Here is a 13435-nt window from a genome sequence, read left to right as displayed (position 1 = left end):
CAAAACCCAAAGCTGCCACCCCACCTGGATGTGTTTCCCAACGTAACAACCTGGACTGCGCGGACGTAGCTAACACGAAAGGCGGCGCCGCAGGCACACCGTAAAACGATAGCTCTGCAAGGATGTTTAGTGCGGATAAGGTCTCCTATACCGTTAGGCTTTCGTGTCATTCACTCGCATGCCGTCCGCCAACCGGAGCCCCCGCCTTAAACTTAGCCCGACTCCCCGGGTTGCAAAATTGTGATCGATCGTTTGGGATACGCCCGGCATATGATCCGCCGCAGCACACACACCATGCCAAATGAGCTGCTCCGATTGTGTGCGTTATTTTTCTTTTTTTTCTCCTTCGTGAAAGCTATAAAGCCGCTCAAAGTTTAACGCCACCGAAAGGGCCCGTTCGGGGCTGAATTGCAAGATTGTGTCCAATCGTTTGGGATGCGTCCGGCGTGTGATCCTCCGCAGCACACACACTATCCGTTTTTCTTTCTTTTTCCTCTTTCATAAGGGCGTTCTAGACCTAACGCCACCGAGGGGCCTGCTCGGGGCTGAACGCCTTACCAAGCCAGCCCATTTCGCCGGGGAGCCGGCCCGATGAAGTGGCAGCGACGAGAGAGAAATGCCCATGGATATCCGAATGTCAATCATCCTAGCGGACCCCAGTGCCCCAACGCCACTATACAGGTGTCGCTATTGTGCATTAGCCGGCCATCCAGCCGGCACACATTTGGTAAGCAGCCACCCGTCGCAAACCGAAACGACCTCCCAGAAACACTGTTACCGATCGTGGGCAAAAGGTGAAGGGAGCGAGTAACGGCGGATGTTCTATAAGACGGTGAGCCCGGAAGCCAAACAAACGCACCGGACTCTATGTTATTTCTCCACGGATTCAGGTTCCTCTGGACCAACCTGGGCATCTTTACCAAAAAGATGTCTTCGAACGTAACCGTCATCGGCGCTATGCCGCCCCCGCCGGGTGTTGTGCCCAACTTCGATGATCCGCCTAGCTTGGCGTCCTTCATCATCGCCATTAGTGTCGTCCTCCCAGCCTTCTCGACATGCTTCGTTGCATTGCGGTTCTACACCACGCTTAGGATCACCCACGTGCGAGAAATGTCTGACAGTGAGCTGCGAGAATTCTCAAATTAATGGTCCGAGCCGATCTAACTTACCTACCTGCGTAGTTCTGTTAGCTCTCGCCTGGGTATGTTGCCAGCTGTTATTCCCATGGTAGCTCCTTAGAAACTAAACCCAGTCCAGCTGCTAGGTGTGGCCTTTTCAGTATCGTGCCTAATTCGTAAGTATGCCCATACGGGTCCTTACCATCCTTTCCTTCGCTTACTTATTTATATTTGCAGACCTTCGATTCGGCTTCGGCCGCCATCTATGGGACGTCCCCTTTACGACGTTCAACATCCATTTTTTTAAGGTAACCAGCGAACCCATTCGTGGTCGTCCAGCTCCAGTGTTTGTAGCGCTTACTAAGTCTTAAGCTTTTTAACAGCTTGGCGCGATCTCAGGAACGTTCTTTGGGATGTCTATTACCTTTTCCAAGCTCTCGATTCTGGCCTTTTACACGAGGTTTGCCGGCACTGCCGGTAAACATCATAAGGTTGCCATCTACACCCTCGCCATTATCGTTCTTATTTACGGCACCGTCACTTCATTCCAATTTCTTTTTGATTGTCAACCCATTGAGAAATATTGGGATTTCACCATTACCGACGGAAAATGCATCGACTGGATACCCCTCATGGTGTTCAACGGTGTGATGAATAGCCTTACTGACGCAGCCATTTTAATTCTTCCCATTTGGCTGCTCTGGCGTTTACGTCTCCCGCTTCGGCAGAGGATGGGAGTGATGGGAGTAATGATGACCGGCGGCTTGTAAGTTGTGCATCCCGCGCCAACACGACTTGAACTAATTTCGCGAGCAGGATTCTCGGCGTTAGCATCGCCAGGGCAGTAAAAACCGTCGAAGGGCTTTCGAATCCAGATTTCACCTGGCACACGGTTCCATTGTTGGCTGCGATGTATGTTTACCTTGTGCGTTCGGGACGTTGAACCTTTAATATCTAACATATAGCCCTTAGTGCGTGTGAGACGCATCTTGGGCTGGTCTGCGTCTGCCTACTATCCGCCAAACCCTTCCTCAGGAAACATTTCCCAAAAGTTCTCGGGAGTTCTCGCGGGACTCACTCGGCTACTTACGTTAACCGGTCGAGGACGACACAGTCCGGTGCGCGTGGATATCCACTGTCGTCGCGAGACGGAGATGCGATAGCATTGGGTGACGTTGGCCAACAATCTCTGTCACGTAAGTGCAAACCGACCCACGATTGTGAAATGGCCAAAGGAACCGGACCGCTAGGGCCGCCTCATGTTAAACCAGCCATCTGGAACCGGCCGCTAACTGACGCGGCATTTGCAGAGACCGCTATTGTCGAAAGAGCCTCGACAAAAGCTACGGAAGAGGAACAAGGGTCCGCGGTCTGGGAGCATGGGCCTCTCTCGTGATATCACAGAAATACTTGCAGTGTGGTGGGTAAATTGCCCCAGGAGTGGAGCACAGCTCCGGGAGCGGCAAGAGCAAGCAATTACTAGCGCCGTGTGTCACAAAGGAGTGGATCCCGGCCTAGGATCTACGAGACCGAGCCGGTCTCAAAGACCCGGTGCTCGGTAGGGCAGCTACCGAGCACTGGTATATATAGAGCCCGAGGGTCTCCCGTCCTTACTACGTTTCCTAGCGTTTAGAGTAGAGGTCTATCAAGTATCCAGTTTACTGCATGCTCCGCTTCTTTTGCGACTCCCCTTGATCAAAGAAACGTAATAAAATGAAAAGGCTACTGGTCATCGAATTGGGCGACGACTGCAAACGGGCGTTTAACATTCACCCGCAATTGTTCCCCTTATAAAACCTCTGGCTGTACCAAAACTGGCAGACACTGCGGGGGAACAAGACCAGATTGGACGACTTGCAGCCGACGCCCATAACAGCCGAGGACCATGCTTCACTTAACAACCATTTTTATTGCTGCCTCCAACGGTTCGTCGGCGAAGCGGCCGGGAATCAGGCGGGCTCAAGCCAAGGTTCATTTTTAACACCAAAAGAGCCCGGCCATACATGCGTTTATCTTTTGTCCGGTCGCGCATTCTAACAGCTTCTTTGTTCCCATACGAGCTACAGATATACACCGGGCCGCTAACGCTAGCGATTGCGGAAACCTCGTTCCATGGCCGGCTTTGTTTCTTCCAGTACCTTTTCCCGCACGCTCGTACGTAAGGCCAATACCGTTACCAACACACCCTCTCCTCCATCGCCGTCGCCCACGACGTCGAGCCTACTGGCGGGGCATTCCGGCCAACTGGCGGCGCAGGACAGTCGGAGCCGAGAGCTAGGGGTTAAGCGGCCGCGACCACGAGGCGATACGAGCCAGAACGTCGACCATGAGTGCAAAAGAGCGCGGGCAACGGGGAGGGCAAAAAGGAGCAAAACTCCTTCGAGCGACGCACTATCCCCCAAGAGTTCTCCCTGTGCCTTCGAGGGCTTTACGCTCGTCGATAAGGAAACTGTGCCGCCGGTCCAGTTGCCGGCGGCCTAGCCCAGCCAACCGACGGCGCAAAACGGCAAGCACGCACGCCAGTGAGGCGCGCCGCGACTGGCGACAGTAATGCCCATATCCGGGCGCGTGGGAAAGGAAAGTGCGTGGCCGGGGAGACCGCTAGCTACCCGTTGCCTGTTTGTATTTCTGACTCGAAGCGAGACGGGGAGGGGGATCGACGATCTTTCCGACCAGGTCTACCACCCAAGCCGCAATAACAACCAAAAACGTATCAGCTGCCTATGCCAGCGGTCCTGGCCTGGTATTACGCTACCGCGAAGGTGCATTTCCGTTTAAGCCCATCGAAAACGACGTCGGCCAGACAAGCTATGGCGAACCATCGCGACCGTTTTGCAGCAGAGCAAAACGATCACAGCACAAATCCCGCCGCGTGGATTGCCGTTGCCATGTTCCCGTGCATCATTGTCAACGTGGTTGCCGTCAAGTGGTACGGCGAGGCCGAATTCATCATGGCGTCCACAAAAGTCCTGCTTCTTTTCGCCCTTATCCTGATTACCGTCATCACCATGGCCGGCGGCAACCCGCAGGGCGACGCCTACGGATTCCGCAACTGGGGCAACGGCAACTTCATCCACCCTTACCGCGCCGAGGGCGCCACCGGTAACTTCTTGGGCTGGTGGAAGGTCGTCCTCTACGCCGGATTCACCATTGCGGGCCCCGACATGATCGCGCTCGCGGCCGGCGAGATCCAGAACCCGCGCTGCGCCATCCCGCGCGTTGCCAATCTCGTCTTTTACCGCCTGGTTGGATTTTACGTTATTGGCGTCCTCTGCCTCGGCATCATCTGCAGCTCCGTCGACCCAGGCCTTTTTGATGCCATTAAGAACAAGAAGCCCAGCGCCTTTTCGAGTCCTTGAATTGTCGGCATTAAGCGCATAGGCATTAGCGTCCTCCCCCACGTCATTAACGCCGCCATCATGCTGTCGGGGTGGTCGTGCGGTAACGCCTACCTCTACTCGGCCAGCCGCACGCTGTACGGTCTGGCGCGCGACAACCAGGCGCCTAAGTTTTTCCTTAAATGCACCAAGGACGGCGTGCCCATTTACTGCGTCGCGGGCGTGTTGCTCATCGCGTGCGTCGCCTTCCTCGTCGCCTCCGACTCGGCCGCCACCGTCTTCTTCTGGTTCGTCGACCTAACCACCACGGCCCTCATTATGACCTACACTATGATGATGATCGCCTATATCGGATTCTACCGCGCCCGCAACGCCCAGGGCATGGACACTGCCACCCTGCCCTACGTGGCCCCCCTCACCCCCTACTCGAGCTACCTGGCCCTTGTCCTGGGCTGCACGGCCGTGCTATTCGTCGGCTTCGACACCTTCTCGCCGTTCGAGTACCGTGACTTTATCACTGCCTAATTCGCCTTCCCTTTTGGCGTCATGATGTTCGTGGGCTACAAGGTTTTTAAGAAGACCAGCTTCGTCAACCCGGCCGAGGCCGACCTGATTCGGGCAAGAAGGAGGCCGACGAGGAGTGCAGGCACCGAGAGGAGGGCAGCATCCAGGAGAACGTCAGGGCGCGCCTGGCCGAGATGAACTTCCTGCGGAGGACCTGGGAGAAGATGTGGTAGAGGGAGCGGGGCCCAAGCGAGTAACATGTGTCCGACTAGCACGAAAGCATTCTCATTTCCATGTAACTGTTTGCGAATAATTTGAGGTCTCATGTTGAGCGAACGATGCGATGCACTATGGCGGACCATCCCGGCCACTTCTTCATTTGGAGATGTAAGTGATAGGCATGTGATGCTACGAAAGGTGTCTCCATGGTCCTTCCGATAACAACAGATCCTTCTATCAAACGTGCCAAACGCCCACGATTAAAGTGAGCTTCTTGTTCTCGGACGCGGCCGGTAGTCCGGGCCGCAGGCCTCGTCGACACGCCTGGCGCTCTCGACGCACACCTTCTGCAGCAACTGGCTGTTGATGTGCCTGGTGTAGAGTCCGCGTAGCCCAGGCAGCCACTTCACGTCGTTGGCGCAGTACCGGACGATCCTGGCAGCCAGGGGCCGACGCGAGAACACGTCCTCGTTAGCATCCATGAGGGCACCGACGCCCTTCTTGGTCTGGAGCCAGGGCCCAGCACCTCCTGGCGCGGCTTCAGGTGACGCTTAACGGCCATGTTCAGCCCCCACAGGCGCGTTTTGTTGGCCCGCCGCGTCGCGTTCTCGAGCAGCTGCACGTCGGTCACGCCCGCGAGGCGAACCCGGTGGTGCGACCAGAGCGCGTCGGCGTCGTTGCGCACGCCCCAGAAGTACTTTGGGACGTCCGGATCCCCGAGAATCCCCTTGAGCGTCCTGTCGGCTCCGTTTGCGGTGGTGAAGGCGGTGTCGGCGAGGGTGTGGACGTCGATGAGACTTGTCTTTTTCGTGGGGCGGACGAGGGCGGTGAGAATATCGAACGTCCCGTTGCGGCTAAGGTTCCTCCCTTCGAGATCTAGATACAGTGTGCTCCGATGGGAAATCGAGGAAAGGAAAACTCGAAGCTTCTCCACCGAGGCGACGACGGTCGTCGTGGGAGCGGGCATGTTTGTCGATAGCAAGAAAGGCTTGGCTTAACTGGAAGGTAACATCTCCGTTCGTTCGTCAGTATCCTTTGCGCAGCCTTTCCTGATGGCGAGCCAAGTTCTTTTGCAGAGTGTATACTTTGCCACAGCTACATTTGAACCTATCTTTCCCTCTACATCCATGGTGAATTTTGATGTGGCTGTCAAGTTCGCGTTGCGCAGCAGTTCCCACCAAGAGCAGTTGAATGGGGCAAATGGGCACTGTTTTGGCTCGTGTGGGTATGGACGTGCTTGCTAGCAGCTTGTTAGAAATATGATAGAAGTAAGGCTGAGGTAGAACGTATGTAAGTAGGCTTGGCAGATCGAATTGCATAGAACAGCCACGCCATCGGCAATGATATTTTGTGGGGGTAGTGCTGGCGTTTGATGATGATATAGAGCACGGCGGAAGATCAGCGACTTGACGCGAGGTGCACAGAGCGTCTGTGCCAATGCCAGAATCGGTTTGGGTCGGAAGGACCGAAGCGTTCAAGGGTTCGTCGAGTGGTACAGAGAAACCAAACAGCGCAGCTGGAACTGTGGAGAAGCCGGCTGGCTGCATTAGGTCAAGGCTCTAAGCGTCTTGACCCTGGTTCTCGTTGGCACCGGGGAACGGATGTGAATGGTCAAGGTAGAGGCCGGGTCTAGGAAAATATTGGCTGTTAAAACTCGCTTGTCCGGCCGACCAGACATAGGCCTCTGGCGCACTCTCCGATGGTTGCTCCAGAAGTCGCTGTGCTGGGTATTGATGGCTACTCAGAAGCTCATTGAGGCCCGGGGCTTCAGAGGCAACTGGAATCCAGGTATCTCCAAGCGCAGGAATAAATTCGTTAGCGCTAAGCAATGCCATCTCCCGTGCACGGATTGGAATGGAGCGCCATACCGGTGTCACTGCTATACGCCGCCGCGTGTGAGAAAATGACTCGACCGTGCCCTGCCTCGCGAGACCAGTCATCTCGCCGCAGGCCGGGGCCTAGTGCAGCTGACTGCATTTGGAAACAGGACGCCCTCAACTTCTCCGCCCGAGCAGGGCACTGCAGCATTCCAGACCCGAATCATGTGTCGCCGGCAATGAGGCCAGCGGTTCGCCACCAGAATTCGCGCCACGTTCGGAGGGGTAGCGATACGTCAGGTTCAGTTGCCCGCAAAATATGGGAACGCAGACACCCATCCTGGCTGAGCAAGGCGAGGCTTCGAAGTCTGCAAATGAAGCTACTGCACCAACAGGCGGGCCTCATTCTTTGCGCTGTTAATCGAAGATCTGCATGGCTCTGCGAATATCGGACGATATCTACAGGATGCAGCTATCCACCAAACAGGTTACCCACCGCAAGTGGGAGAATGGAGCAGCTGCGCCAATCGTAAATTAGCTAAAGTGCCAAATCCGCCCTCGTCCTCCATTTCCCTCTCCCTTATCGCCAATGGCATACAGAAGTTCCATGCAGGTGCATGGTCAAGTGCGGTGGAACAAATGCCATTCCGGACTGCTTCACAGCGGATGGCGGCTGCAGTCCCGCAAGCGCTTTCGGGGTGTGATTGGCAATGCCCAAACTCGCACAAAAGAGCTGCATGCATTGCCCAACAATCGCCCGATTTCTGCAAACAGTTGCCCGGATCTGACGCAGACAGATGTCTCCCACCACTCGTTAGAATGATTGTGACGCGGACTAGGCGTGAGTCTGTGGGAGCCGCAGATAGTGGCAATCATACCTCCCGCCAGCAGACAACCTGGCCGAATTTTTTGCTTCGGGTCCCAAAAGCCAGTCATTGACAGCCCAGAGTGGAGGGCCAGGAGCGAGTGACTCCAAACCTCAAATCTGGGGGGCCCAAATTGGCCTCCTCCCGGGCTGTTCGCACGGTGCAGGCAGCACTATACTCCCGTAAACACTGATGGATGGTGAGAGCCCGGCCTCGATTCCCGGGGAGGCAGAGAAATGCACAATTTGCTGTGTGGACGAAAACATTGGTGCCTGTCGGAGCTCTCGCTGGAATTGGAGCGGGTGATCAAGCAAGCCGGCTTATTAGATTATTCGGCCGAAAATTGGGGTGCTCATTTCCGCGAGGCCGGTATCGTCGATGGGGCTGCTATTATCCCTTTCGCATTAAGGATCTGTGATCCAAATTCGAAAAGTTATTCGGCGTGGTCCGATGTCTATTGGCGGTCTATTCCTTGGCGCTTGATCGGCAATCCTACGAACATTATAATAGCGTCGCATTTTGGGCACGAAGCCGTCGTCAAGCTGCTGCTGAGATATCCAACCATTCGACCTTAACGATAAAACCGCCCTTCGTCTTCCAAGCCAGGCGGCTGCGTTGGCATTCTAAAGATTGCGCCGCCAAAATAAGCAAGCTGTCGCTATCAACTATCGGTCAGTTGCAAAAACGGACTCTCGCACGCTTTCTAATGCTAAATGTAACAACGGGTTCAGAGGTTAAAGCCGGGAAGGCATTCAAAAAGCTCCCGCAACTAGTCTCCGTACAAAAGGCTTTAAATCCAACAGGCACAGCCCGCACGCAAAACAGCTAGGGGCTGTAACTCCGCGATCTAATGCTAGGGATAACAGCGGTTCTAAAGGTCACAACCACGACGGGGTTTAAAAAGTTCCCGCAGATAACCTCCGTGCAAACGGCTCCAGGTTTAGCGGACACAGCCCGTACGCCGAACAGCTAGTGGCTGAAACTCCGCGATCCGAGCTCCGACCTTCAAACAGGGCAAATAGTTCGACCAATTCCGCGCTGGCAGACCTTAACATTATTGGATAAGGACCTGATGCACAACTACTGAACAAAAGTGCCCGCACCCAGGAGCCTCCGATATTAATAACACCCACCGGTTTTCCAGGCAGCTCCGGGGTAAACAAACGGGATTCACACAGTAAACGAGTGGTAGTTAATACTCCGCAATTTACGCCACAGCCAGTACTTTCGAACGGAAAGGGCTGCGATATGGCGGAAGATAGAGGTCGTTTGGACTTCATCTTGGGCAGTTAAGTCAGTGCACCCCCTGTTGACCACCCCCCTGTTAGCCACCCACTTCCCCATACAAACAGGGAAAAACTTACTATTTTCCCGACGCAATTAAAAATTAACAAAAAATTGTATAAATAAAAGGTAGTTAATGTGACGAGCGTGGCGTACAACCCCGCACGCACCGTCCTAGCACCTTCATAAGTCAGTTTCGGTGACTGTGCAGACAGTCCTGAATCGTGCCCTTTTGGGGGTGTGTAGTGCATTGGGAGTGACTTGTGCCGATCGTTACAGTTAATACACTGCGTAAAAGTGCAATATTAGCTTAATTATACGTATTATGTAATAAATAAAACATACATATAAAAATTCGGATTTTTGCTAATAAAAATGCAATTTACTGCATATTTTTATCTTGTATAATAAAAAAGTTATTTTAATTTTTTAAACTGTTATAAAACACATACATTTTCTTAGCAAACACTAACATTTTGCATACCCCGTTTTAAAATGTAAATTGTAAAATATAGAGTTATAATGTGCAAATATGCTATATATCAGATAAAAGCACTTGTTTTAAGCTATCGAATGATACTTATATTCTTTTTTTATGATTTTATTTCGAATTCTAACTGCGTTGGGAAAACAGTGAGTTTTTCCCTGTTTGTATGGGAAAGTGGGTGGCCAACAGGGGGTGCACTGACTTATATTAACCTGGCTCCTCCCTTACCGCGCGTTAAACATTTCATCTGTAAGGACTCCGCAGGCTGAGGCTGTTTGGGACCGCAATTGTAGCATTGTCCTAGCAACGGGATACGGATATACGAGCTTAGCAGATCCTTCAAAAACTCGGGCGTTTCGGTAGCAACCTCGTCATAAACTGCCATTAGACTGTCGGCAGCTCCTCCAGTGTTATCTCCAAAAGCGGTAGGGCTAGCGACGGTAAATTGGTGTAGCCGTGTCGCCTGCCCCAGCTCAACACGAAGGGCCACAACTGCCTTGTCGCGAAGGGCGCGGACCGAACAGGGAGTCAGCTGACAAACGTCCGGGATTGAATCGAGGAGGTCCTGGAGGTTGGATCTTTTCTCCAGCGCCTTGCCGTACTTGGTAGCAGCCAAGCTCTGCAATCGGTCAACCTGATATATGTCGGCCAAGGCGAACATCCTCGCGTGAATACACAAAGCCGTGAGCCCCTCCTCGCCGCTGCGCTCAAGCTTCTCTTTGCTTGGATCTAGCGTGGCTTCGTTGCAGTCCGTATAATTGCTGATGTAGAAGTATTCCACCATCCGCCGCACCATTACCGGTGATTGTTGAATAATTTCGTACACGCCCGATGCCGCCTCCTGCAACGGCGTTGGTCATGTGGATATAAAGTAGATGCGAACAACTGCTTACCTTGAATGGTTTGCTGCAAGCCGCATGGAACACCTTCGACTGGCTGCACACGATGACTTTATGGACTGGAAACCTCTCAGGGCCGCAGACCAGCACGAAGTCGGTAAATTCGTCCCTTTCACGGGCCCTAGGAGGTGTGAGCTGACGCTTTGAGACGGTAATTAACGCATCCACACCTAGAGGACAACAAGTTGGTTGCTTCCAGACAACCCTCATTGGCGGAGCGTTGATTCGCCTACAGCTTTGGGCATGCGTATCGATCGTCCTAGCCAACTCGAACGTGGCAAGGGTGCCATCTCGGAGGACCAACCCGGGCGGCTAGATCCAGGGCCCTGGCCTCGCACCGACTTGAGGGCCCCCGATCCGGATCCAGGGCATTCAAGTGCAATCCATACTGGGGCGGGGAGTCCGGTGCATGCGCATCAAAGACGAGGGAGCGGCGACACCATCGTTCAATCATTCGCTCAATAAATCATTCAGCCAGTAGCACCTAGGTTTATCAGTGGCTGCAAGTCCCATCGTGGGGCAGAATGCCCCACCAAATTGACTCGATGGCTCTCGTCGATCGTGACGCGCGTGGCTTTCGAAGCAGTAGAAAATGTCTAACGGTGAAAAGCGGGTGTAGAGGCGTCGGCGAACGTTCTACGTGGATCGTGTCTGCCGGTGGAAAGCCCAGGCCCTTGACTCCCCTTTCACTCTCTTCTCGTCATCTAGTTAAGGGTGCCTCTCTAAAAACCCAAACGGGGTATAAGACAGCCAAGGATTGATAGTTCCATGCCGAAACGCAAACGCTCGGAACCCTGTGAGGCGCCTCCGGTCTCGTTAGTCCCGGCTACCAGCAGCGGGAGCTCGAGGAAAGCTTGGAGGTCTGATTAAGTGGCTACCTCCTTCGAACAACATCGCTGCCGATGACTCTCCCAAAGACATTGCGGATGCTGCACTGGAGCATTCGGCCTATAATCACCCGGTGGTGATTTTATCGCCAAAGGCATGCGCCGACGGAACGGTCGTCGTGCTTGTGGTCGGTTTACACTTGTCCACTGCCCGCGGGTCGTGGCCCCACGTCCTGCCGTCGTCCGACGCTGGGGGGTTGATGCGAAACTTGCAATTACCTTTTTCCTAACCGGAAATTGATTTATGGAGCGACACAGATGACGTCTTTCAGGGGCCGGGCCCCTGCAAAGGCCTTATAAATATAGAAATCTGACCCGCCAGAAGTACCAGGGCTACCAAACTCCCACGTGCAACCCTTGATAACGGCGGCAACCCTTTGAAACGCTACAATCGCTACCTTTTTTCCACCTCCTTTGCCGCCTCTTTGCCACCCCCTACCCTGCGGAATATATAAAGCTAGCCACCCGTTGCGGCCAGACTAATGGAGGCACGATGACCTTGCATTGGCGCTATGAACGAAGATTCTACACTGAAGAGAGGTGAAAGAAAAATGCGCTGGTCGCGCCGGCGCGACACGCGCCTGAAGTTGTGAGCCCCTCTATGTGGCTTGCGCGCTTGCGCCTGCCCCACAGTTGTGGCGGTGCCACTGGACGTCTGGCTCGTGGCGCCACCGTCAGAGACAACACTAATGAATCCCGCCATTTGATGCCTACACCCAGATGCGAAAGTAGGTGATCTGTTTGTAATACCGTCAGGCATGCCTTGTCCAGCTTGTTTTATCCTTCTCCAGACTCCCAAATAAACAAACACCTCCGTTCTTCCTAAACAAAAGACAGGATCTGCGTGGCACAGAGATACGCCGCTGCCTCTCAACTTCTATGACAGGCCCAGGGTATTCGTAACCGGCCCTGATAGCTCCAGTCCGAAGCGAGGACTAGATGCGGAGCGTAAACGTGCAATCAAAGTTGACCCTACTCGTTAACACGGATGGTGAGGCCGGCGCTCATTCTCAGAGGCTCTCCTCAATGACGAACTTCCGCATGGCCTTCCACTCGACGTAGCGTTCGTGGCCGATGTGGTGCGACGAGAGCAGCCGGGCGAACTCCTTCTTGGCCTTCGCCGTCGGGCCGTTGAAGTAAAAACGCATTGGCCACTTCTCCACGATGGTATTCTTCTCCTTCATCTGCACGCCTCGAGTGACACCAACGTCGTCGAAGCGGAATCTCTTCATGTAGCTAATTAAACGACGACGTTGTTGTTCTTGTCAGCTTGGAGGTCCTGCTCGACGGGAGAAAGAGGCAAGGGATGCCAATGGAGCACACGGGTAAACTTACGCGTCGAAGATCATGTCTATGTCTCTCGCTGTATCCTTCGCCGCCATGGAGCGGATGGTGAAGTTCAGGGCCTCGTCCCTCAAGGACACCGCTGCCATCATGGAAGTAAAAGGCGCAAGCGAACTGAACTGGGCCGGCTTGTCCATATACTCCATGACCTTTTCGAAGACCTTTTCGTCATCCGAAGTCGGTCCCAGAGACATGACAACCTCTTCAACCGCATTGAGGAAGACCATCAGGATGGTAGCCTTGTCATTGACCTCGGGGGTCTTGAGCATTGGGCTGACGGCATCAAGGGTGCTCTCGATTCCAAGATAGCCAGTGTCGCAGATGTTGGAAGCCTGTTATATGTGTCAGTCTCAGTGATACTAGGGAAAAATTAGCGGGCTTGCTTTGCACGATACGTACCTCGATGCGGTCGAATTTCTTGTTCGGAATCATGTCCTTTAGTAGGCGGACATCCGTGCAGCAAAGCTCGAAGGAAATCTTGCGAAAAGCGAGCTGGCCATGGAACTCCCGACCACGGTTGAAGATGTACTCGTAGAGGGCGCCATACGCATCCTTCCTCGCCGGGCCCCGCTGCGAGTCGAGGACATCAGGAAGAGACCAGCCGGCAAGCGGGTCCGATGAGTCCATCATGGGCCAGACATCCTTCTCTTGGAAGAAGGTGCTGTTTGACAT

At 53.9% G+C, this 13435-nt stretch overlaps 5 protein-coding genes across 5 annotated transcripts; 2 read left to right on the top strand and 3 right to left on the bottom strand.

Moving 5' to 3' along the window:
* Window positions 1-927: 927 nt before the first annotated feature.
* Window positions 928-2514, top strand: GGTG_06817 (hypothetical protein; the record flags this gene model as incomplete). Its single annotated transcript, XM_009224639.1, has 6 exons — window positions 928-1120; window positions 1356-1426; window positions 1502-1884; window positions 1935-2030; window positions 2091-2314; window positions 2429-2514. The coding sequence occupies 6 exons, from the start codon at window positions 928-930 to the stop codon at window positions 2512-2514; spliced, it is 1053 nt and encodes a 350-aa protein (XP_009222903.1).
* A 1048-nt stretch (window positions 2515-3562) lies between these two features.
* Window positions 3563-5327, top strand: GGTG_06816 (hypothetical protein). The gene is made up of 2 exons (XM_009224638.1): window positions 3563-4469; window positions 4500-5327. The coding sequence occupies exons 1-2, from the start codon at window positions 3842-3844 to the stop codon at window positions 4979-4981; spliced, it is 1110 nt and encodes a 369-aa protein (XP_009222902.1). The 5' UTR covers window positions 3563-3841; the 3' UTR covers window positions 4982-5327.
* On the bottom strand, window positions 5224-7135 carry GGTG_06815 (hypothetical protein). Its single transcript, XM_009224637.1, has 2 exons — window positions 7048-7135; window positions 5224-6971 (listed from the first exon to the last, which is right to left on the bottom strand). The coding sequence occupies exon 2, from the start codon at window positions 6144-6146 to the stop codon at window positions 5586-5588; it is 561 nt and encodes a 186-aa protein (XP_009222901.1). The 5' UTR covers window positions 6147-6971; window positions 7048-7135; the 3' UTR covers window positions 5224-5585.
* A 1623-nt stretch (window positions 7136-8758) lies between these two features.
* On the bottom strand, window positions 8759-10742 carry GGTG_06814 (hypothetical protein; the record flags this gene model as incomplete). The annotated part of the gene is made up of 6 exons (XM_009224636.1): window positions 8759-9142; window positions 9227-9320; window positions 9467-9512; window positions 9631-9681; window positions 9862-10474; window positions 10527-10742. The coding sequence occupies 6 exons, from the start codon at window positions 10740-10742 to the stop codon at window positions 8759-8761; spliced, it is 1404 nt and encodes a 467-aa protein (XP_009222900.1).
* A 1687-nt stretch (window positions 10743-12429) lies between these two features.
* On the bottom strand, window positions 12430-13435 carry GGTG_06813 (hypothetical protein; the record flags this gene model as incomplete). The annotated part of the gene is made up of 3 exons (XM_009224635.1): window positions 12430-12655; window positions 12755-13095; window positions 13163-13435. The coding sequence occupies 3 exons, from the start codon at window positions 13433-13435 to the stop codon at window positions 12430-12432; spliced, it is 840 nt and encodes a 279-aa protein (XP_009222899.1).

Source organism: Gaeumannomyces tritici, assembly GCF_000145635.1.
Source record: "Gaeumannomyces tritici R3-111a-1 unplaced genomic scaffold supercont2.3, whole genome shotgun sequence".
Taxonomy (NCBI): domain Eukaryota; kingdom Fungi; phylum Ascomycota; class Sordariomycetes; order Magnaporthales; family Magnaporthaceae; genus Gaeumannomyces; species Gaeumannomyces tritici.
Note: the sequence above shows the minus strand (reverse complement) of the source record. Positions and strands in the feature narration are given on the sequence as shown.

Bases quoted from the DNA above. Each gene is read 5' to 3' on its own strand.
- GGTG_06816 (XM_009224638.1), top strand. From the start codon at position 3,842: ATGCCAGCGGTCCTGGCCTGGTATTACGCTACCGCGAAGGTGCATTTC. The intron at 4,470-4,499 runs GTCCTTGAATTG...TTAAGCGCATAG, and splicing joins GAAGCCCAGCGCCTTTTCGA to GCATTAGCGTCCTCCCCCAC.
- GGTG_06815 (XM_009224637.1), bottom strand. From the start codon at position 6,146: ATGCCCGCTCCCACGACGACCGTCGTCGCCTCGGTGGAGAAGCTTCGA.